Below are 23,842 nucleotides of genomic sequence, written 5' to 3' on the forward strand. Positions count from 1 at the left end.
CTTTAAATCCCCAGAGCACTGAGAACCAATAGGCCAAAGTCTTGCTAGGATACAGTACATCCAAAATCCTTAGTCTAGGTGTATCCACCTCAATCTCAGCATCTAGGGACTCTCCAAATTGGAGATTACTTAAATCTTGTGAAGAAAAAAATACATAAATAAACATGCAAGATCTCCCCTTCTGCACCCACTGCCATAGATTATAGTACAGAGAGTTAAGCAGACGTCATTAGACAAACATTTGTACCTGCACGAATTCAGTTGGCAAAGACAGTGCATTAGGCAGACAACAAAATTATTACTTGAGTTGTAAGTTGCAAAAATAATGTCCCACTGTTCCTGCAGAACATTGAGAGTGTTCAGGACATTAAACTTTTCAGGCAGTGACTGTTGTGGTCTGGACAGGCAGTAGAGGATGGCTCTGTTTAGACAGCTGTACAGGGTACTGAGGAAAACTTCCTTTTGAGGAACTGTGCCTTCTAAGACCTGTGAAAATATAAAGCAGCAGTGTATTTGGCATGTTCAAAGAACTGTCTTTCCCAAGGATTCACTCCTCTCACTTCATTTAAGCTGTTGTAAACTTACTTCGGCAATATTCCCCCTAACTACCTGTTAGGTACCAATTCAATTTTCTGTAGTTCTGCTAAGATTGTAGAAAATATTAAATTTATTCTCATTCAGCAATACATACATAGGCAGCAGACAGTGGTACATGGGAAAGAGCTAACTCTCCCTTCTTTATTCAGCAAAATCTAGCTGATTGTCATTTACAGCCATTATCAGCTCATGCAAGAGAACAGAAATAATCAGAATGATTAGATTTCAGACAACTTCTTGAGATTTGTCGAATCACCATCTCAGTGTGAAACAGATAAAATGTTGATAACAGTTTGAAAAAATCTTTCATGTGACTCACCCCCATAATCTGTTTGGCAGTAAAGAGCAGGATTTGCTTGGGGTCAGCAGCAAACATTCTGCTGCTCAGCTTCTCAATCAGCTTCTGAGCAAAATAAGCAACGTTCATCATGGATACAGATGCAGTTGATTCTGAAGTGCCACGAGGATCACTGTTCCCTGGAGATAATACAGGAGAGTTGATTATCCCACAACAACTTGAAATGCAGTAAAATATAATGTAAGATCTGAGAACGCCAGAGTTGAGAAAGAACAAAAACATTTCAATGTATCAGAGGTGGGACATGTCTAAGAAAACTCTAGGTCTAGCAGAAATGTGTTAATTAGATTGGGTATGACTGCTTCATCCTAGGGACAGAACCAATCCCACTAAAACACTGTCCTTCAGGGACTAGTCCAACCAATGACTCAGAAAGTAAAGCAACAACAACAAAGGTACCAGGGTTGTTTTCAGAAGCACTTAAAAGATAAGCTTAGGTTTCTTTCTTGTTAAATACTTCCTTTTAAAGTTTAGAATCTGTTCTCAAAAAATCTCTAGAAACAGAGTAAAACTGCAGTAATTTCTGTATGTGAATTTACAACAGGAGTAAATGGACAGGCCAGCCTGATGAGCTGAGTTCTACCTATTCTTTACAGGCTTGTCTAACAAGGACAGCTAAATGGCAAATACCAGCTACCTAATGATCTGAATCTCACCACTCACCTCTTGGCCTTGTTTTCCCTTCACTTTGGCTGATAACATGGAAGACATCCATAGCAGAGAGCAAGACTCTTGTCTGAAAATTTCTCTTCTGTTCACTGGTGGCATCCTCTGGAGAAGCCTGTACAGTCACCATACAAACATTACTAAAGCAATAAAACAGCCAGAAATCAGATTCTGAAAGTCACACACAGCCTCTATTCAAAGGCTTTTGATTTCACTGGATCTTTGGCAGTTTATACCTATCAAAGATTGGGATTTGGTAAAAGTTTTGCTCAAGGTAACAAGCAGAGATTCCAAAAGAAATTCAGTGCAACCTGAGATAGTTCAAAATGCCTAACATTTCCTTTAGCCCCCCTAGGCATTGCTTTAGGAAGAGATGGGGGAACACAGCACAAGAAGAAAGAGGACAAGAACTCCATCTCACTTCCACACTTCAGCCTTTGTTATGGGCATATGAAAAGTTGATGTGAGGTTAACAGTTATCTTCAGCAGCTAACCCACAGTAACACAAATGCAGAAAACTGCTGTACTTCTCTGTGCAAAGGCAAATCAGTAACTCTCATAGGAAGGATGCAGGTAGTCATAGGAGCCACTCTATTTTCAATTGTATCATGATTAAGCCTTGGGAAGTTATCATGTAAGCCTTTAGGGAACTGCTGCTCCACAATGGGATTTAACTCATAAAATGACAATTGCAATAAAGATTCTTGTGTTTGTTACTATTTGTCTTACTAAGCTAAGTCTGAGCTACCCTTTGCTCAAACAAATAATGACAGGACAAGGGGGAACAGTTTTAAACTAAGAGGGGAGATTTAGATTGGAGGTTAGGGAGAAATTCTTCACTCAGAGGGTGGTGAGGCACTGGACCAGGTTGACCAGAGAGCTTGTGGATGCCCTATCCCTGGACGTGTTCAAGACCAGGTTAGATGTGGCCCTGAGCAACCTGATCTAGTGGGGGTATCCCTGCCCATGGCAGGGGGGTTAGAACTAGCTGATCTTTAAGGTCCCTTCTAACCCAAGCAATTCTATGATTATATCTGGAACACCTGAACTATTGACAATTTGTTGATTGACTCTTTCCAGTGCTTTGAGTGGTTGGAATTCATAATCTAGGTTCAGTTGTTACAGATTTTATAAATCTGTCCTAAAAAAGGAGGAAAGAGATGGTTGGTTTTGGTTTATTTGTTCACTGAAAAGAAATTATTGTCTCAAAAAACAGTACACAGGAATGCTCTGAAATATTCTGTTCTCTCTAGAATTCAAGGGCTGCTCTAATGACATGCAGGCATTACTAGGGAAAATTTTCATGCCTTACTTTACTATTAGATGTTGCCTGAAAAATGCCTTTGTTGGAGTCTAGGTGTAGCATGAATGCAGAGCAGGCAAAAAAAAAGAAGTTGCTTCCTTGCAAGAACAGGTAGGAGGAATTCCATTCTATTATGTATGTTGTCCAGATCTGCCAGGAAATAATGCATGCTAAGAGCTGTGATCCAGCCTTATCCTGGACTGCTGGAAATGCTTACTGAATACAATTCTTCATCACTGTTAGCCCTTTGCTAGGCTACTAGCAGGATATCTCCTGTCCTTCCACCCCCAGAGCAAAGCAGAGCAGCAAAGCCTGAGGACTACAACAGAAACCTCAAGAAGCAGTTCAAGTGGATGTCCTTGTTTGTTTGCTGGGATGTTGAGAAGACTGTCCATCAGGAGGATGCCTATGAAATCCCACACTTGTTTCTTGGCAGGGTGTGGCAGGAGTGGGAGAGAGGAAGAATCAACACAGCCTTTCCCTTCAGCAACAGCTGGACCTTCAGGGGATAAAAGACCTTCAGAACCTCCCTGTAGATAGAGACAGACAAGCAAAGGATTTTAATTTATAACCTCCTTTAAGTTGATTTTTCCTCCTGGCAACAGATTTGAAGGGCTTGTGCTGACTCACACACACATACCTTGGGTGCTCCAGAATGGAAGGCAACCATCGCTAAAGTTTTCAAGAACTCAGGACAGTGCCACACTGGATCTTGAGTGTAACTATGATAGATCAAGCACAGGAACTGGATAACATTCCCTGGATAGTTAATCTCCCAGGAGGCTTCTGCATCTGCAATGGGCTGAACACAGACAAATGTGCATCTAGTCAAGGCTGCATCCCACATTCAGATAAGGTCCTTTCCAGATGTTCCCTAAGCAGCTTAGCAAACACTGCATGGCCACAGAGAAGTCAGAAAAGGCACAATAGCTAACTCCCAGCTTGCAGACCGTATTACAGAAAGGTTACATATCCTTATCACCAAGAACGAGCAGAACAGGTGATGCTGTGGGTGAGACCCATCTCTGTGTTCAGAGTTCTTAAACACGAGCCTATCACATCATCTGCTACATAACACCCAGGCCAAGAGCTATGCTGATGCTTTGAAATCCCTTCTCACTTTCCGCCTCAATACTGCCTGTGAGGGCAGATGAAAACTAGAGCTTACAGGTGAAGATTGCCATGTCCATCAGGTAGTGCCACTCACGTTGCACTGTCCTTGATATAAAATGCTTACCTTGTCCACAGTGACTCTAACCATTTCCAACAGTAAAGCAGCTGCCTCTGCACACAATCCAGTTTTGAGGACATTCTCTGTAATGTGGTGTTGCAAGAGCCACTGCAACATAGAGTCAAGATCTCCCTACAACAGGAAGATACATTTCAAGAAGAGATTGTAATTATTTATGCTACATCAAGAACAATGCTTGCTCTTCCACATTAGGAAAAAAACAAACAAACAAACAAAAAAAAAACACCACAACATTTTCACCTCCACCTGCTCCTCCCTCTCCTATTAAATGTGTTTATCCAGAATAACATTAATGGATTGTCCTCTTCAGAAAGATATCTTTGTTACTCCTGAGGGAAAAAAAGCCTTATGGCTTCTCATGGCACCATGGAAAAATACACAAATCCACTAATTCTGAGATTTTAATGAGTCCTGACAACATAAAAACAGACAGAAAAACTAATTGTAATTAGATTCTAACATGCAATAGTTAAATGGTACTAAAGACCTATATGAACAAATTTGCTCAGAACACAAATTTTCATCTTTTAAGTGTGGATGGCTAATTTTATCTATCCCAAAAACTAAGTACAGTTAGATTGCCTGGGAATCCTCCTATAGAAAATACCAGAAAATAACAAATTAATAAAGTAATTGCAGCTTCATGCTTGTCCACTGTTTTTCTTACCTTGGCTGTTTCAGGTGGTTCACTGTGTGGAGTTGCCAGAAAGAGCCTTGCCACTAGCAAGTAGATCTCAGGGATGTGGACATGATCAGTCAGACATTTTTGCAACACAGAAAATCCAAAAATCAAGAAGGGGCCATTGTCAGTTACTGGAGGATGAGTTTTTAAATTATCTGTAAAAGAAAATAAAATGAAAACATTCTGAGAAAGTCTCTAAAAATGAACGTCATATTGGAAGAAGGACTACTGACCCAATTTCATCCTCCTTTATCTGTGGTACCAGGCCACTCAGGATTCTTCTAGACTGCAATATTAACACTTCACAAAACTTCAAACAGGAGATTCTCCCAGAATTTTCCTCTCTTCTCTTCCCTCTCTCATAACCACAGGTCTAGTTATCAAAATGCAAACTGACCAAGTCTTAAAGAAAAAGAAGCGCTCACTGTACAAGCTGACATCTAAACTTCTCATATGCTTATGAACTAGCAGGGAGGAAGGTCCACCTCCCTGCAACTTCTAACCAGAGATGCCAACTACAGTTTAATGAAGCAGCAGTGCTTTCTACCTTTCAGCACAGAAAACCTTAAGTACCAAGACAAGCTTGCCCTAGAAAGCAATACTAAAACTTGGTCTATTGAGATTAGTGGAAATTCATCCACTGAGCTTGATTAAGGGATTGTATCAGGAGCATTAAACCAACACATACCCATTAGAATATTCAACCCTGTAGAGCTGTTTTCCAGCCAGCGCCCAGCCACAATCCCTTCCTTGAATTTGTTTAGCAGTGAACGATTATGGAGGAAGCACAGAAGTAGTTTCATCCCTAGCACAACTGTGCTAGAGTGCAGGTAGCTCTGTGTGAACAGCAGAAACCAGTCTGACCCCAGCGCCAAAAATGTCTCTTGTTGTGCCCTGGAAAAGAGAGGGAAATAAAAGAATATGAAAGGAAACATAGGAAAAGTCAGTGAGGAGATTTTATTTAAAATTATCTCTAGGTGATTCAGAAGCTCAAGCTTCTCTGGAAAAATTCTGATTAAGGTTTTACCATGACACAGAATCATGAAGATTTAATGACATACACAGCTCAAGCCACTTCATTCCCACTATATCCAACCTTACATTATAAAAAAAGCTCATTAACATGAGGTTCCCTCTGAGAGTGCGTGTCAGTAACTGGTAAACAATACATCACAGAGTAGGTCTTTCAACCTAGAACATTCAGAATTCAAGTTTAAATTTTGAAGTCAAAGATACTTTAACAGATAGAAGTGTAGTTACAGCATCCAGCAACATGAACTCTGCCTTTTAGTTACACAAGGTAGAACTATAACTGTGTGCTTATGACTGTGATACAGGGACACAAGTAATACCAAGTTATATTCACTAACAGCTGTGATTTTTCAACCCTTGCAATTGAAGAAGAAACAGTATCTCCAAGTTCCTTCTTTGAGATCATTTTCTGAAAACACTCAACATTTTTCAAAGTGGAGATCACTGAATCCCAGATAAATCACTGCCAAGACATAATTCTGAATCTAGTCTGCTCTTACTTACCATTTTATTGACATGCAGATATTATCGTTGTGTTTATTCATTATCACACACCATGAAAGAGAAAGCCTAGAAGAATGAGTCACTTACTCCTGCCTTCCTAAATTGTTTCTACTTACTCAGAGGACAGATGAGTTTTGTCTGAGCAGATTACATCTAACAGCATCTTCAGTAACTGGTTTCGAAGCCAGATTGTCTTCCCAGATGTTTGGCTTAAGGCTACAAATATCAGAAAGTAATAAAGAGCAATGAAGAGACAAAACACATGTTCCATTGCTTTGAAGAACAACCTTGTTTATACCAGATTAGCCCAATGGAAGTACTTATAGCAGTGTTATGCAGAGTAAAAGGATGCAAACATCAGCTTTTAGTCTTAAGAATTCCTACAAAATCAGAAACAATCAGTGCTTAAATTGTAAAAGTCCTGTCTTTAGAGCTTCTCAAAACTCAACCAGACTTCATGTTGAATAATAATCCACATCAAGCAATCTCAGGTTAACTAAGGTTAACTAGAGAGGGAAATGCAAATAGGCAATGACATGCATTTCCTAGTTGTGATGTTTATAGGTACAAACCACAGTTATTAGTGTCTCCTTAATATATTGTTTGGAGGTACAATAACCAATACAGTCTAAACTGAATGATCACAGAGAATGAAAGAGCCAGCTGACTGGAAGCTCTTCCCCTCCACACACTTAAAACAGACATAAGGGATGGATTTTTTTTAGAAGGTCCAGAGCTCCACGTAATTGTTTGCTACAACTACAAGGTGCAGCAAAGCATTCTTAGAAAATCCAGGATGCCAAATGAAAATGTATTCCTCCTAACATCATGGTGTACTGGTTTTGGAGGCGATTTCAATTTAATTGGCCTTCATCTCAGTGTGTATTTGTGAAATCCAACATTGTGCGTAGGTTCTAGACACAGTAGTTGAAACACTGCTGGCTAAGCAGAGAGGACAAAAGCAGAACTCCCTTAGCAGGAGGAAGATTGTGCTGTAGACCAGGCCTTCCTGATTATAGATAGCAACTACCACTCCAGTATTCTTCACATCAGGACTTTGTAGCAATTTAAGTATTCCTCACAATTTCAGGTTGCCTCAATGCAGCTTATCCCTGGCCAAACAGTCATTTGAATTGTGTCTCTTCCCACCACTAAAGGCGGAAGAACTATATTTCATTTAGGGTTCACTGTGCCCTGGGGAAGAGGAGATGCACCTAGCCATCCATGAGAATACACACACCAAAGGCAGTTCCTCACCTTCATTGGGCATCTCAGCCACACTTTCCGGGCAGAGCTGATTTTCATCCACAGAAGAGGGTTTCAAAGTGTATACAAGGAACAAAGCAACCCTTCCAGAGAGAAGGAACCAGTTTTGGTCAACAGAATGAAAGACATTCACTTAATTAATTTGAGGTTACCTATATATCTCAACAGTAAGTAACAATGTCTATTAATGATGACTGCTTGAAATTCTAGTGGCTGCAGAAATAGGCTTGAAATAGGAATGAAAAAGATTATAAACTATAAAGAGGATATAAAACAAAGAAGAAAAAGATACCTATAAATGTAAGTAACATCTATTCTACTATGGAAGAGTTTTTCTGTTTATCTGTCTTCTAATTTTAAATGTCTTTTACCCTGTAGACAGCAAAACTGAGTAAAGTACTATTTAGACAAAGCTGGGGGCGGGAACAGATTCTGAATTTGTAGCATTTAGATATCACCATCATCATCACTTGGTTTCCAAGCACACAGTGGAAAGTAGAGAAACCTCAGCAGCTACTCAGGGAGGAGGACTGGCAAATACTTTTCACCTCTAATTTGCTTTAACACATTACTTGGTTCTACAGGTAAATGTGAGATACACACTTAGCGCAAGTGCATACTTAGCCTCCTGCCCACAAGAAGGGCATTTCTTAAGGAACAGAATACCACTTGTTCTGTAGGACTGGTCCACACAGCAATCTCCAATAGATGTGTCCAAAATCTGGGACCAATAGAAACCCCAGCACCTTTCAGTGCTGGTGAGGGCCTGCTATAGTCTGTCATGGTTTAGTGGGTGACATTGGTAGTAGGGTGGAGGTTGGACCAGTTGATCTTGAAGGTCTTTTCCAACCTTGATGATTCTATTATTCTGTGTTCTCCAGGAGCTTGGAGGATGGTGACACATCTCTATTCACTTACTCAGCACCATTGGGCCTGACAACCAACCAAAATTACCAAGGAATAACCATTCATGAGATTTTAAGAAAAATGCTCATGTACACTCCTTACCACAAGACCAGTTTGATATACTAAATCCATTACTCATACCTCTGAAAAAAAGAAAAGGCTAACTCATACAGCTGAGGGTAGGAATATGCATACAGTTTCACAAAGAAGCTGGCTAGCAGTCAGTTCATGTTACTTTACTCCACAGTAGCTACTGGAGATGCTTGTCTCTACATTTCATTTGACCAAAGACAGAGCTATAAAGCAGCTGTCATCTGGGCAGTGCATTTACTTTGAGCTGAGTGGCTGTGGAACACTGTGTGGACCTTCCTCAGTTCATAGGCTATGGGCTGATGCAGCTGGACTGGGGATATAAACTGGAGCATTGTTTACATTCTGTGGAAAGTAAACAAGTATTAAAACACTCGATGAAATCCTGACTATTGCATGTTTAACTGATACAAATCCAAAAACAAAAAATAAAGTTACTGGGATATAGGCCAAGACAATGAGATTAGGTACATAGTCATCTAGGGCCATGCTGCAATACTTCAGGGACAGACTTCAGCAAGAACAAATATTATGTACAGATTGTGCAGTCCCAGTTATAGCATTGGGGCTATTTGTGCCATCACTGTAAGGGTTGTCACCCAATCTGTGAGGATCCTCACACACAAATATAAGCTAGGAGTGAACTCTATTTTGAAGGCATGAAAGTCATTAATTACCGGGGACTTTGGAGTTGATAGAGATTTGGGGCTCCTATCGAAGATAAGGTGAGAGAAGCTCAGGAGAACAGGAGAAGCTCATCTGCAAACTGAGAAAAAGCTACAGACTTGAATGTTACCTGAGAACATCCCTTGTGTTAAAGTGTCCTTGCAACTGGTGGGAGAGAATAGCGCAGGCCACAGTGATCCTGGAGTTGCTGATTTCAGGATCATTGAAGAGGAAAATGAGCTTGGGCACCATTTGCACCTGGTAGGCAACTTCAGCATTGTGACACCCATCTCTGTTAAAAGAACAGAGACTTTTAAAAGCTTTTACTGGAAAGTACAAAACTTGCTAGGTTTCAGCTAAAAGGTTTCTCAAGTTGCACTGATACTTTGCACCTTTGGCTTCTGATGTTGCTTTGGGAACTGATCAAATGCTGTCACGCAAATTGAATATGTGTCAGTGATGGAGATCTGAAGACTTCTTTGTGTGTTTTCCACCCTTTGCAACTGCCCTCTGCCCCGGAAACCACTGCATTTCAGTGAGTTCAAAGAAAACAACATTATTGACTTTTCAAGGAGTGAGTTGGTAGTAATAAACACTATTCTTGTAAAACACAGCAAGGGACATCAGACAGCTCTGCAGAGATCTTTCTGGTGCCAAAATGAAGGAATTTAGCAACCTGTTCTATTCAGCCCCTATGCCTTGCTACATCTCTTCAGATGCATTTAACTCCAGTAGAACCAGTATGCTATTCTAAAAAAAAAAAAAAAAAAAAAAAATAAAACAACTCCTGGTTGTATTCTGGCTTTAAACAAACAAACAGAGGAAGTTAATTCCATGCTCTATTCAAACATTCAGCTTTATCTCCCCCGCATATATTTTAACTTTCTTTGTACATCAGAGGTTCCATATGAACCAGGTCACCAAATAGCTTTTCCTAGTCTGGTCCCACAGTAATTTCAGAGGCTGATCAAATCACTAACTCCAGCCTTGAAATTTAAGAGTAGTACAGAAGAATCATTCACTCCTTTGGTCCACTGATTACAACTAGGATTGTGCCCTCCACATACACCTCACAGTCACAGCCACATGCTTCTGATTTAGATGATAGCTGCGTACCTGGAGGACTGCAAGATCTCCGCAAGATGTGAAAAAAGAACAAGGTCAAGGTTCTCTGGTGCTTTCATCCAAAGCTGAAAGACAAAGGAAAGCAGAAATTTTACTGCTCTGGTGAGCTGAGGGTACAGTAACCTGTGGCAGAGAACAAGTAACAAATAGTTCAGATGGGATAACATCATAAACTATCATAGTCACATCTGAATGACAATCTACAGAATTCTAGTTTTTTTGTAAATACAAAAGAATTAAATTATACTGCAAGAGTGCACTGTAAAGAAAACTACAAATAATATTCACAATATTGTATTGATGGTTTCTGCAGTTTTGGAAAGGGGAACACAACAGAGCAGCAAGTACATTTTTGGAGGCAAAGAAAGAAGGAAAAGATGCCTAAGTACATCCACTTGCAGGGCTCACAATTCGTTTATAGGAAAGCAGGAGTATCACAGGATATAGAGCTAAAACCAGGCCACATTTGAAGAAAGTTCTCACATACCCCCAAGTAAGGGAGATTTTATTCCAGACCCAAAAAATCCCAGCCATTTTGTGCCATATAGATATTGCTTGGAGGGAGAAAAAAGAAAGGTGGAGGGGAACAGTGTCTGATCCCACTGCAGGGATACAACAGGTAAGGAGAAGCTCAGAGCCACAGACTATTTCTCACCAAGGCAAGCTATCTCCAGTCAGGCACTGGGAAATCCCTGCCTGTGTGAAGAATTTCTGCTCCTGAGCTAACCCTGTGAGGAGCAGGCCCTCAGGCTCTGTAGAAACACTTCAGAACCTGGACCAGGGCACACAGAGCCACAGTGCCAGAGCAGCAGCCATTCCAGGACCCTGCACCTCACCATGTGAGTGAGCCATGCAGCAGAATATCACACACAACCCCATCCCAAATATTGGAATCAGGAGGTGCTAGGAACAAACCCCATACTATAAAAACATCTTTAATACAGTCAAACACACAGTTTTACCTCGAAGTTGCAGAGAATATACTGGAATGCACTATAATTCTTGATGACTGAAGACTCAAAACCAAGTTCAGCTGTGCCCACTAGGGAGAACATTAACTGTAAAATCCTGTTGTTTAACAGCTGTGTTTTCCTCTTCAATAGGTATGCTAGCAACTGAAAAAAAAAAAATAGACAAGTATTTGCTGAGTATAAATCTGTAGTACTGTTTTTAAATGTGTCCAGAGAAGGGCTACAAAGCTGGTGAAGGGCCTGGAACACAAGTCTTATGAGGAGCAGCTGAGGGAACTGGGATTGTTTAGTCTGGAGAAGAGGAGGCTCAGTCAGTATTTGGGCAAGTAGTACTTAAGATAAATATATTCATAGGAATCAGGATCAATCTATGAACAATTATAAGCAATTCACAAATTGGGAACATGGAAACTTTAGAATTAATCATTAATGAAGCTCTAATGTTAACAGTCTCTTGCTTGAAACTCTCTCTGTTCCATATGACTCTGCTTAGCCGACACAGCATAAAGTAAATGATATTGAACTGAAACTTCACACTTCAACCTTAACCCAGCCAGCATTATGCATACAGTGCTTTAACTTGCCCTGGTTCTATCAAAGCCCCGAGACAACCAAAGTCTTTAGTCTGCACAGCTTTCAGGTTTGAAAGATGAATTTAGGACAGACCTAATCAATCTCGTTTGAAATGCAGACAGCACTTATTTATCTCAGCACAATTCCTAATACACAGTGAAGATTGAGCCATAGGAATTCACTGTCAGACCTACACTATGCAGTCTGTAAAGCCTGTAAAATCCTAGGTTGGATGAGCCAAAGGGAAGAAGCAGACCTGCCTGAGAAGTGGTCTCTTGTGGGAGGGATAAAGTGTGGTGGCAAAAGCTGAACTCACAGATTTGCTGCACTGACTTTACCAACAATAGCATTAGGAGCATGACACCTTCCATTATTAGATCACATCTGATGAAGATACATCTGTCCTCACCTTCCCATCAGCAGACACATTGTTATAGAGGTTTCCAGAAATTGTAAGCACAGGATTTAGAACACTGTTCCATATTTCCCTCTCATCAATCCCATAACTTACAAAGTTCCAATCATAGGGGCTGATAGCCAGGATATTCTTGGTTCGTTGCCATTAACAGGTTTTAGGATAAGGTCCCCCTAAAGGAAAGACGATACCCAAAATGAACAAAAAGGGTACCTACCTGGTATCCACCCATATGCCTCATCAATTTTTCACTCATTGGGCTACTGTTCAGGATGGAGTTCAGGACTTTTACAGCTGCATACATTGTGTGATCATCACGGGCCATGGCAATGAGACCCAGGAGAATGGAAGGGCCTCCAATGAAGTTCAGGCTAGTAGCTGCTGGAGAGGACTTGAACACTCTTACCCCTAGGAAATTGCAATATTATTCTGTCAAGAAGTTATACAGACTACATCTATTATAACACAGAGATAGGCCCAACTCTTAAAATAAAATAATACATGAAACATTAAAGCATTGTGCATTTACCATGTTGGCCCACAGCAACTGATCCAATAGTCCGTGAGGAACCTGAGAGGTGTCCAGCAATATTTTTAGCCAGGAATATTGGAGTTGAACTGTCCCGAGAATTAATCCCAATCTAAAACAGATCAGAGACATTCTAGGAAAAACAGTGGAAGTACTGTGAAGACAAAAAGTAATGAGCAGAAGCTCTAATTCTTTTTTACTTCTAGAATATGAAAATTTTAGAATATGAAAAAAGAGCTCTGCATATGAAAACCAATATTTTTCTTCCAAGTTGGTTGTTCAGGCAAACATTGACCCACCTAAAATATCCCAATTCATCATTTTGTCATGTCAAAAGCAGGCCTGGCACTGGCAAGAAAGCAATGATAACACCTGAAAGGTCACTGTGAAGGCTTTAAGGAAATCAGTTATCCTTAGACCTCAAAACTACGACATCTGTTGCTGTTTCAAAAAAGGCTTTCAGCATTGTGTTCATGCTATCCAATCTATTACTCTCTGCAAATGAAAACTAAAACCATGACTAGAGTAGACTTAAGGAATGGGAAGAGAAACTCAAAAAATATCACCGAAGGTATGAAAATAAGAAAAAGTCACAAACTGTGCTGAGGGAAACCAATGAGAAACAAGAGAAATTATGTTAAAGACAAATAAGGAGCATGTGTGACCTCTTTGGCAACCAGCCGGCCATCCACTTCATTGTAGGAGCTCTTTATATCTTGAATTGTAGTGAAAGATGAGCACATAGCATTGATTCCAAAACAAATCTTCTCTTCTGTCACCAGCAGTATAGGATTATGCTCACTGTACTGGTCCTCACCTAAAACAAGAGACTATAAACCTCTGAAGCAACTTTGCAAACTCAGCATGTAAGACAGAAGAAAAGCAGCTGAAAAATAACTGGAGGACTTAACTAGAATCAGAAAAATCCCTGACTCTGCAACACAGCCCGTGGCAGCCTGCCAGCACAAGCACCAGAAGATGTGCTTGGCTTGTCTCTTCTCGTGTCTGCTTTGTGTAGATCCTACATGTTCTCCCAGTATCTCTTGAAGCTCAGAAGTCCAGAATAAAACTTTCTCTGTCCGGAAAATACAAACAGTCTGGACAGAGAAAACATTTCAGAGGCCTTCCATGTTACTGTGAACTTTCTCAGTGTTACTAGGAGCTAGGCTTCATGTCAAAGAAAAAAGGAGAGAGGAAAAAGTTCAGACCTGCTAACTGGTAACATGTGGGAAGTTTCTAAAATGTACTAAGTTTAGCAGCTTAACAATTGTATGAAATTATCACGTTTTTCTTTAAAGAAATTTTTATTCCTGCTTGCACTTTGAAAAATAACTTGTGCCTTGTACACAAATACAAATCTTGTATTTGATAATTTCATAAAATGGAAAAACGGTTGATCTCTGAAACCATTTACTAATGCTTGAGACAGCCCTTAAAGGCAAACAATTATCATGGTATTTGGAGGTTTTGTGCCAAAACTCTTTTAACTCGAAATTTCCATTTGAAAAGTTTATTCAGGTGTTTTGACGGAATAGAGAGACACTAGACACTGCCTCATTCCTACCTCTCTCCCTCACAAAGAGGCTCACTGCACTCTCCTCATTTCACAAAGATCCGATTATACCTTATATAGTGACTTGTGACTTCCAGGGCATTGCTGCAATCAGATGGCCACAATCCATGTTTAGTACTGAAGTCATCCAGGAAGACCAGTGTGCAGAGAACAAGTACCACGCACTTTATGAAGACTCAACACTTCAAAAATCAAACCCATCTGACTTCTATCAGTATTTTTATTATTTTAGGGATATATTTGTCATGTAATTTTTCTTTCAACCCCACCCCCCCAGATAACTGACTTGGACACTATTTATTTATTTATTTTTTATTGTACAGATGTCATCCTGAAGGAGGACTCTCAGACAGTCTTTTCACTTTGTTTTAGGCTAGAGCTTCACCAGGTGAGATTATTCTGTTCTTGTCAAACAAGAGACCATCCCATTTCACCCCTGATTTCTAGTCTACAGGTGAATACGCTACTTGTTGAACAGTAATCAATAAGTGAAATGTTTTGTCTGCCTGTTTAATAATTGAAGATAACAATATGCTTTAGTTAAAAAGCCTCTTCATTAAACAGAATGTAACTTATTCCTCTCTCTCTCCCCTCCTTTACTCTGCAGGCATTTGCAATGAAAGCAGATGCTTCTTTTTCTGTCCTGTCTCGTAATGTCTCAGTTACAAAGCTGTCCTTTTAATATTGGTCCAACAGAAACTGCAATCTTGCATTTCAAGACGTTATCCCTTTTTATTTTCCAGCTTTAAAAATCAGGGTTAAAATGGTTCTTGATTCTTCCTCTTTCTTTTCCTGCCCTATTTACGGTATGTTACAAGACCCTTATGGTATCTTCCTACAATCTTGTACAACACCTATTAACACAGAGTTCTGGACTTTTAGAGAGAGCTTCAGGCATAGCCGTAATTCTAATGACAGGCTACAAAAAATCCAAAGGACATTGCCATGAAAAAAAAAAAATGCCGGAAAAGAATTATTGCATACCTTGAAGCTGTACTGCTTGGAAATTGCTGCAATATCGTGGGCCAAGCTTATTAATCACCTCCATGGTTTCCACGGAAATGGCTTCTTCAAACAAGTATGAGGGGCCGAGGCGCCAGGTCAAGGAGGACTTCTGTTTCCAAACTCGAGGAGTAGCTATGTACCCATAGACATCAATAAAAGAGGAGGGTTCCATGGAAATATAACTACCTGGTAAGGGCTGGAGATACCGCATCTGCAGCAGAGGAAGAATTCACCAAGAGAATTCAATACACTCAGACTTCCTTAAGTCTTTTTCCCTAGAAGGTACTGCCTGCCTCCTCTTCCTTCCAAGAAGCTTGTTCATGTCACACAGTTAGCTGTGTAACATGATTATCACCATCTACTGTTTAGAATTTGGACTTTCAGAAGTATAACAAACATAAGCATTTTGGAAAGGTAAAAGCTACGTCTTTTGATTAAAGAACAGAGTCAAAATCATTTCCAGTGTTGTCAACAAAAAACTTTATCTTGACCCCAGACCTATTTTTCCTGTTCTTAACTTAGTGACTCAGACTGACTTTCAACACAGGAAAATTAGCCACTCTGAGAATAAACAGTTTGTGAAGAGTGTAGTGTCCAAGAGTTTCAATTTGCTTCAGTGAAAGTTAAGTAGTCTAGGAAGTAGGACCATTTATTATTTGTATCAAAATAAGATTCAGTCTCCTCAACTGAGTCTATTATTTTGTTTAATGCAAACAGCAGTTGTAGGAAGTAGCTAGATTTATTTTATTTTATTTTATTTTGAAAAGGAACTATATAGAAATTCAGTGTTTAGCCCAGTCTTTAACAACTTGCTGTTAGGATGAGAGACTGCTAGTATTTGCCACTCTCTCACAGCTGAGATGTAGGAGACAGGGCTGGTCAGTGTCAGGAGGCAGGACTTGATACTGGAGTGAAAAAACATTAGCTCTGGTACAACATAGTATACTCACCCACTCCCTAGCCTCTTCAACTCAAGTAGCTTTTGATATTTTTAACAACCTTTGTGTAATTCTGATTTCTTATACAATCTTTTCTTTGCTGTAGATGTTAAGGTGTGAATCATGTCAGAGACCCCAGAACAGGGACCATCTTCTATTTACTAAATGCATTTTTTTAAATTTATTATGAGCTGTTTGTTTCTCTTTATGTTAAACACATTTGCTGTGAATTCTTTAATCAATTGCAATGCTGAAGCCTAGTTTTATTGATGACTTTCAGTCTCATTTGAAGGAAGGCAAATTAAATTAAATTTTCATTCTTGAAATGGATATAGGTCCCAAAAGACATTTAGAAGACAGATCATTTTTCTCAAGTATGGGAAAGAGAATATTTGGAATTAAACAGGTTGCTTTTACAAGGGAAGTATAAAACACACAAGTGAGCTTTGCATATGTCGAGAATGACTTGAAATATGGGAACTGGAAGGAAGAGACCAAGGTTACAAGCTACAATTAATAAAAGGTATCTATTTAAAAACAAAACAAAAAAACAACCCACACCAACTAGAGCTGCGAAAAAAAAACAGGCTACATTTATAACACTGCCAGGCTCCAGCATTCAAAATCCATAAATCAAATCTCAGTAATTATTTGAGATTAGCTTCAAAACCAGAAGCATGATGACAACATAAACTAAAGGTTCTTCTCATTTGTCCTTTAGATTCTAAACCCTTCAGGTGTATTTTGTATTGTATATTGTATTTGTATATATACCATGATGTCTTGTGCAACCAGAAAAATCTTCAGTTTTCTATGTGATAACTGTGATTCTACTTCTATGTAGAGAGAAGATAGCAAGAAAGGTACAACTGCATTTCATTAACATAACCCTTAGTCACCCGTAAACTAGGTAAACACCACTCTCAAACTGAGTGTAACTGGGCAATTTTGAGTGGTTATCTGCTTATTGGTGGGTGAGAAAGAACAAAGAAAAAAATAATTCAAAGCATCAGTATACACTGATACACTTCTGAGCACAACTATTCATCATTTGTTTGTGTTTCTGCTTCCACTCCAGCACACTGCAGAGTGATACTTCTTTAGGAAGCAAATCACCATGCTTTGAGTCTATTGTGATTACACTGAGAAGACATGGTATGTGTACAGGGATTCCAAAGTGTAAAGCACTGACAGACAAACGCTCAGCTTTCAGACACATGTTCTATGCAAAGAGCCCTTACCTTTGCGGAGCCAAGTGTCTGACTGTTTATATACGCTGACACAATGCAGCTCTTCTTTGCTTCCTTAGCAACTGTCACTGTGAGGTGATGCCACTGGCCAGTGACCAGCAGCTTGCCACAGCCAAACTGGACTTCCCCTGGAAACAGGGAAGGATTTAGGACCTCACCCTCAGGTTCCATGATATCTGTAACAACAAAAACAGGGGACAGTCAACAGTACTTACTGCCACACAGAACAGGCAGGAACTAGCTGATTCCTCAAGTCCAGTCCCCACAGCTTTGCACAACCATATAACTGATGTTCAAAAGTTTTCCTAGAATGTCTATGAGTTTTATCGTATATCGCAGACTACAAGATAATTCTCAATGCCTACAGCAAAGTTAAACTGAAATATGACCATGAATAACAAATGCAAAAGGAGTTCAAAAGAAAACCAAAGAGACAGAAAGCTCATTAATGTTCGAGGTATTTATAAAAAGATAAAACTTGTTAATGAAAAAAAATCCAGATAATCACAGGACACAAAACTGCAGCTTGATTGAGAAAAGCCTCACCGAGTGGCTGGAATTCCACTTCCTCTGTGGAAATGACCAAGGAATGGTCCTGAGGAGAGAAGCTTATTGAAAAACAAACAAATTCTTGCTCTGTTCTTGCCATGTGCCTTACGACAGTGAGGAAACGGACTGGGTGGCTGTTGTGTACTACACCAAACTTGCTAACCAGAAACCAGCAGGAGAAAGTCAGACCACTGGAGGGAGGGAACATTCTAGTGCCTGTAGACGGGAGACAAAAGGCAATTAGCAAAGTGGTTTCTCTATGCAGATATTAACAAAATGCTTGCTGCTTCATTTGTAGCCCAAATCATGTAAGAACCAACATTAGAATCTGAGGTTTAATTTCTCATTGTTTTTCTAGATTTTACTGCTTATCTTCAATGTTATAGAGACTGCATGTGCACACATAAGTGACCTGCAATTGACTGGTGAGAAATGATTGCTAGATCTCTGTTTCACAGAGCTCATCACTTGGGTAGCAGTGAGCTTGAAACAAGTTTTATGGAATCCACAAAATTCAGGAAGCAAGAGGTACAGTATGAATAACCATTTTCCAGTACACCAAATAGAGGATTTTCATCTATAGGAGAATCCCATTTAACATTAAGTGACACAGTTTCTATTCCTTCCGTGGGAGACTACCCTAAAATCTGGTGGTTCTTACTTGTTAAGACTGTTTTCTTAGTGCTTTGTGTTGCTAATGTTAATGTATCACATGATTAAATGGCACCTGATGCTGCATTTTGGTGAAATGATTTGTAAAGCTCAGAGAGCTGGACTGGGACACAGACAGAAGCATATTGAAGCACACACAGTTTAGTTGCTGTCATTTCTTACAAACAAATGCCTTTAACTGGCCTGAAAAAAAAAAACAAAAAAAAACACAAACAGTACATTCAGAAAGCTGTATGTTAGTCAGAAAGTTCTTACCCATGCCAATTCCACCTGAAATAGATTGCTCTGCTCCTGGGCCCATGACAGTGGCCAAAGTAGGGATGTACAAACACCTACAAAAGCAAGGAAGTACCCATTCATCATAAACTTAAATTCATCCCTGAATGTCACCAGTGACTTAATACTGCAGAGTCAAGGTAGCAAGGAAGAGTCTCTGCTATCAGCAATAAGGCAATGACTCTAGGCCAGAGAAGCTGGCAACATTACTTCAAGGAAGGCAGCTATATGACACTAAGAAGGACTAAGATGAGAGCTATGTCCAGAACAAGGTCTTGAGAAGACTGCAGAGCAACTGAGGAAGAAAGCAATAGTAGTAGTACCCATATCCTTCCATGGACATGTCAAATTCCACAAACGATGGAGCCAAAGAAGTGCTGCAGAGCTGGAAGTTTCGTGGTGATGTCATGGAGATGAGACTCATTGCAGTCTGGAGTGCCAATGCAGACCCCTTAGACAGCCAAGGAGAGGTACTGACAGGCACAACTGTCTGAAGAGCAGTTTTATTGTCCACTGTGATACCCTCTGAACCTTCAAGATCAACATAGTGCAAAAACAGATCAGTGTCTGCACTACTTTAAAAAAAAAAAAAAAAAAATCACAGGCTTCACCCTTATTCAATTCATCACTGCTAAGATCTAGTGTTGCATGAGGCATTGGCTCTTCAACTAATACACCCTCAGTAACCTGCAGAAATCCTCAGAAACACACAAAAGTATTGCACTGAAGGAATCTCAGAATGTTAGGCTAGCAAGAAAGAAGAGTTTACAGAAGAGAGAGCCATATTTTCTCTCCACACCTCTTCAGGCAGCTCCAAACTTCACTTCTAGTAAAAGAGGTTCTTAAGTCCCTGGTTTTGTTTTTCTCATACACAGACTATTCCATAGTGCAATAAAGTAATGGCTACTACCAACACACGGGAGGAGATCTGAAGAATGACTGAAAATAATTCAAGGCCCAAATCTGCACCATGCTGTATCAGGTGTCCCAAGCATGAGAATGCTGTAGGTGCAAAATACTACTACAGTAGCCTTTCACCTGCAAAATATGTTAGAACAGAGAATGGACTGAGATGGAAAATGGCCTATAGCAAGCAGAATGCTAGGATATCCTATGGATTACAAAAAGCAGTTGTTTTTTTTCACATTTTTAACTATTTCCAGCTATGACTGGCTTGGAGCAACTTGCTTCAACCAGCAATTTCCTGCCATTACAGAGATCTGTAATCCGACCACAGTACCAGTAACAGGCTGTTCACTGAGTGCTTACCTTCATTCAAAGCTGCTTTACATGAATTACTCTCCTCACGTTGAAGTACTTCAGTCCTGTTTGTGCTGGGCCTGGAAGGTATTGATGAAGGCCCTCCCAACCAAAGAAATTGCCTGGAAAAGCAAAGCAGTAAAAAATAAAATATAATAAATACAGATACTAAGGAGTCATAGCAACCATGCAAATACAATTCAGACCCTGGAAGATGAACTTTATTATTGGAAACCAAATTTTAAAGACATCTGAAATAAAGCAGAATGAATGCTTTCCATTACATCATCACAAATAGACATCTTGCTTTAATACCTTCCCATTTCAAGGCTTCTTATAGAAAATTTAAAAAAAAAAAGTTTTATTTTTTCATCAATACTTTTGTATTACTACCATTCTTCCAGGGGAAAAAACAAAACAAAAAAAACCTATGGATTCTTTAAAAAATGAATTTGTTCCATTTTTTGTTAAGATAAATCCACTGCATATTCAAACTTAATCTGCACTTTTATCTTTACTAGGTACACTTCATGCCGAGCATCTCTGAGCATTAAAGGAGAAAGCACATCTTCAAAGTAGAAACAAGACCATACTTTATTTCTGTATCTGTCATTATTGATCTGAGCTAAGAGACAGTAACTTCAGCTCTTCAGGAAACAGTTTCTCCATACGAATATATGGGTATATGAATATATATTTCTCCAGGGGAGAATAATCCTGAATCACCCTAGTGTTTTGCAGTTACTTAGTTACCATTCATAAATGGTTTTACAACCCTTGCAGAGATGATTCAGGAGACTACAGACTTATACCATTTTCAGTAATTTATTTAAACATATAATCTGTGACTAACAAATCAGAAATACTAAATGAATCTTGAAACTAAAAGTCTTGCTGAATAAGGGCACTACATGAAGTGTCCATTTAAACACAGACTTTACAGAAATTTGCACCACTAAGAGAAATTCATTCCATTAAATCTAATCTGATACCTTAACACATCTGGCTCAATAGATTGTGAGGCAAGCTTCTCAAAAACTCTCGTGAGGGGCAGATGCAGTGGATGGCTCTCATTGCGGAAGGCATCCTGACAGGAAGCTATGATAGTGCTCAGCAAGCCAGAACCACACATCACCTGGCGACTCTTCTCTGACTTCACCAGGGACTGGATATGACCAGCCACAGCACACTGGATTTCCTGAGAAAGCTGAAAGACAAGGAACTGAGGTTAGTGACCTGGAACTAAAACTGTACATTGTGATTGCATTTGTTTTTGCAGTCGCTGAGTCTCTGGGTACAAAAATCTGGCCCAAAAAGATGCCTCTAAGGCAAAAGGCTCAAGTGCAACTGTATGGCTGTTCTATAAAACTGTGCACCTGAATGGTCTGGGTATATCCACAGGTGAGTAACTGCTCAGCTACCCACAGCTGAGCTTTCTGGAAACACCACTATGGTAGTGAGGGATGTCATGCAAAAGAGGGAAACACCTCCAAGGGCAGGTTGTTAGGCATAATTTTCAAGACCAACACAGTTACTCAGAATGTATTTAACATGGGGACTCATGCTGACATATTCTGCTCTTCTGCACTGTTGTAAAAGCACTGTTGTTTAAACAAAACAGCATGTAGCAAAGTCCTGAAACACAAACACTTTGTCTACATGTTTTGCTGAATTGATGTTTTACTTCACTATTGCTTCTTAATGGTCTTATGAACTTAAATAATTTTTAAAGAAATCTTTAAGATTTCTAAGTTTTTTTTTTTGTTGTTGTTGTTTGTTTGTTTGTTTTTTTTTTTTTTTTTTTTAAGATTTTAAAGAAACCTTTAAGAATTTCTGAATTCTCACTATCTTTAGAACAATTTGTTTCCACTTATGAAAAAAGCCTACTCCGCAGACAAGACTAGGTTGCTCTCAAAAGTAACTATGCAACTTATTTAAACAAATCTTTTCATTATTCCCCATCCTCAAGAGCTCTTTGGCTTTCTCACACTCTTCAAGGAAATATCTATACACATTTTTAAAGAAAAACAGGTGGTGGCAGACACAGATTGTGACATTTGGATTCAATTTTATGACACAAAAGAGAAGCTACTTCACTGGATTCTGCACACGCTAGTTTATTAAGTGTAAAGAGCAATTCAGCTCTTTTGCATGTAGACCAAAATTTTGGAGAGCTCAAAACCAGTACAGGACAAATTCAAAGCTTTTCAGCTTTGAATTTCTTTTAAAAAGTGCTCAACAACCTAAAGCGTCAAGTGCAACACTTGGACAACGATAGTAGCGCATCATGTGTAAGATGTATTGGTTTTGTAAACACAACTACTGGTTTTGATACCTGAGGAGAGAGTTCTTCAGATAGTCTTTTCTCCTGTCTCAGACTGTTCATTTCCAGTGACATAAGTTTCAATGTGCATCTAATTACATGCAGATATCCTCCACCAGACTAAACCAACATCATTCTTCTTCTAAGGGGAGGAACTTATTTCTACTGTGTATCAAAGCTCAGTAACTTTTTGGAACTTCAAACTATTATTTACAATATTTTTAACTGGATGAAGGAAAGTGTCTGCATATATAAAGCCATGAGAAAATAAAAAAGAAAAAAAAAAAGAATAGTACAAGTCTTGATTAAGTGAAAGTACTGGTTTACTCCAAAATAAATCCAATAAAACCATAATGGCATACAAAAAAATTGATTGTTTTCATTAGCTTAGCAGCTTTGTCAATACCACTATTGCCTTGTTTTGAATAAAATGCGCTGTTTTCATGGATCTTAGTTCCAGTAAAATGAGATATCAGTGGAGCTACTAATGGTGGCCAGGAAACCAGGCTATGTATTTCTAGGTGCATGGATTGATTTTCCTAACACATACCACTTGCACCATGTGAATCAGGATATTGAAGGTGCAATCAGAATGCAGTTAGGCTCACAGCTCTGCCTCAGATTTGAGTCTAAAGGGCAAAATGTCACCTAGCAATTTGCCTAGTCTGCTTAAGTAGTTCCCAGATTCTTGCTCCTAAGAGCCCATAGTTGGAAAACTTGGTAGTTGAATTCAATTCATTGTTACTCCTCTTCAAAGTGATCATGTGGTGTGCAAGATGACTAAGAACTTTGAACCTTCAGTGGGGCGGGGGGGGGGGGGGTTAGCTTCAAAAGGATTTTCAATTTTCTTAGAATTAAGAATGATACATCAATAATTGAGTGCACAATTGGAAAAAGACGACTTTTCAACCTTGGAGCACCTTTCACTTGAAAAGCTATCAGCCTTTCAAAGAAAATTAGAATTAAGTTCTAACAATACAGTTCTAATTTTACTAGGCATCAAAAGTAGATTTTTCAAGAAGTTCAAAGTGTCTCAGGGCTTCAAATTATGCTTTTAAAAT

General features: G+C 39.3%; 1 protein-coding gene across 1 annotated transcript in view; it reads right to left on the minus strand.

The window, feature by feature from the left end:
* Positions 1 to 23,842, minus strand: part of WDFY4 (WDFY family member 4) — a 129,320-nt gene that overhangs the window by 77,285 nt on the left and 28,193 nt on the right. The window contains exons 14-36 of the mRNA XM_082765209.1: positions 21,451 to 21,665; positions 20,468 to 20,580; positions 19,522 to 19,729; positions 19,178 to 19,254; positions 18,248 to 18,466; positions 17,693 to 17,877; positions 15,493 to 15,724; positions 13,601 to 13,752; positions 12,936 to 13,047; positions 12,624 to 12,814; positions 11,410 to 11,562; positions 10,439 to 10,512; positions 9,453 to 9,614; positions 7,652 to 7,743; positions 6,511 to 6,610; positions 5,547 to 5,752; positions 4,844 to 5,013; positions 4,162 to 4,287; positions 3,565 to 3,726; positions 3,257 to 3,454; positions 1,619 to 1,736; positions 917 to 1,074; positions 248 to 486 (exon numbers count right to left, since the gene is read on the minus strand). Of these exons, the coding sequence (XP_082621335.1) occupies positions 248 to 486; positions 917 to 1,074; positions 1,619 to 1,736; positions 3,257 to 3,454; positions 3,565 to 3,726; positions 4,162 to 4,287; positions 4,844 to 5,013; positions 5,547 to 5,752; positions 6,511 to 6,610; positions 7,652 to 7,743; positions 9,453 to 9,614; positions 10,439 to 10,512; positions 11,410 to 11,562; positions 12,624 to 12,814; positions 12,936 to 13,047; positions 13,601 to 13,752; positions 15,493 to 15,724; positions 17,693 to 17,877; positions 18,248 to 18,466; positions 19,178 to 19,254; positions 19,522 to 19,729; positions 20,468 to 20,580; positions 21,451 to 21,665 (3,662 nt within the window). The remainder of the gene's footprint in view (positions 1 to 247; positions 487 to 916; positions 1,075 to 1,618; positions 1,737 to 3,256; positions 3,455 to 3,564; positions 3,727 to 4,161; positions 4,288 to 4,843; positions 5,014 to 5,546; positions 5,753 to 6,510; positions 6,611 to 7,651; positions 7,744 to 9,452; positions 9,615 to 10,438; positions 10,513 to 11,409; positions 11,563 to 12,623; positions 12,815 to 12,935; positions 13,048 to 13,600; positions 13,753 to 15,492; positions 15,725 to 17,692; positions 17,878 to 18,247; positions 18,467 to 19,177; positions 19,255 to 19,521; positions 19,730 to 20,467; positions 20,581 to 21,450; positions 21,666 to 23,842) is intronic.

The sequence above is a fragment of the Aythya marila genome (genome assembly GCF_965140915.1).
Source record: "Aythya marila genome assembly, chromosome: 7".
Lineage (NCBI taxonomy): Eukaryota > Metazoa > Chordata > Aves > Anseriformes > Anatidae > Aythya > Aythya marila.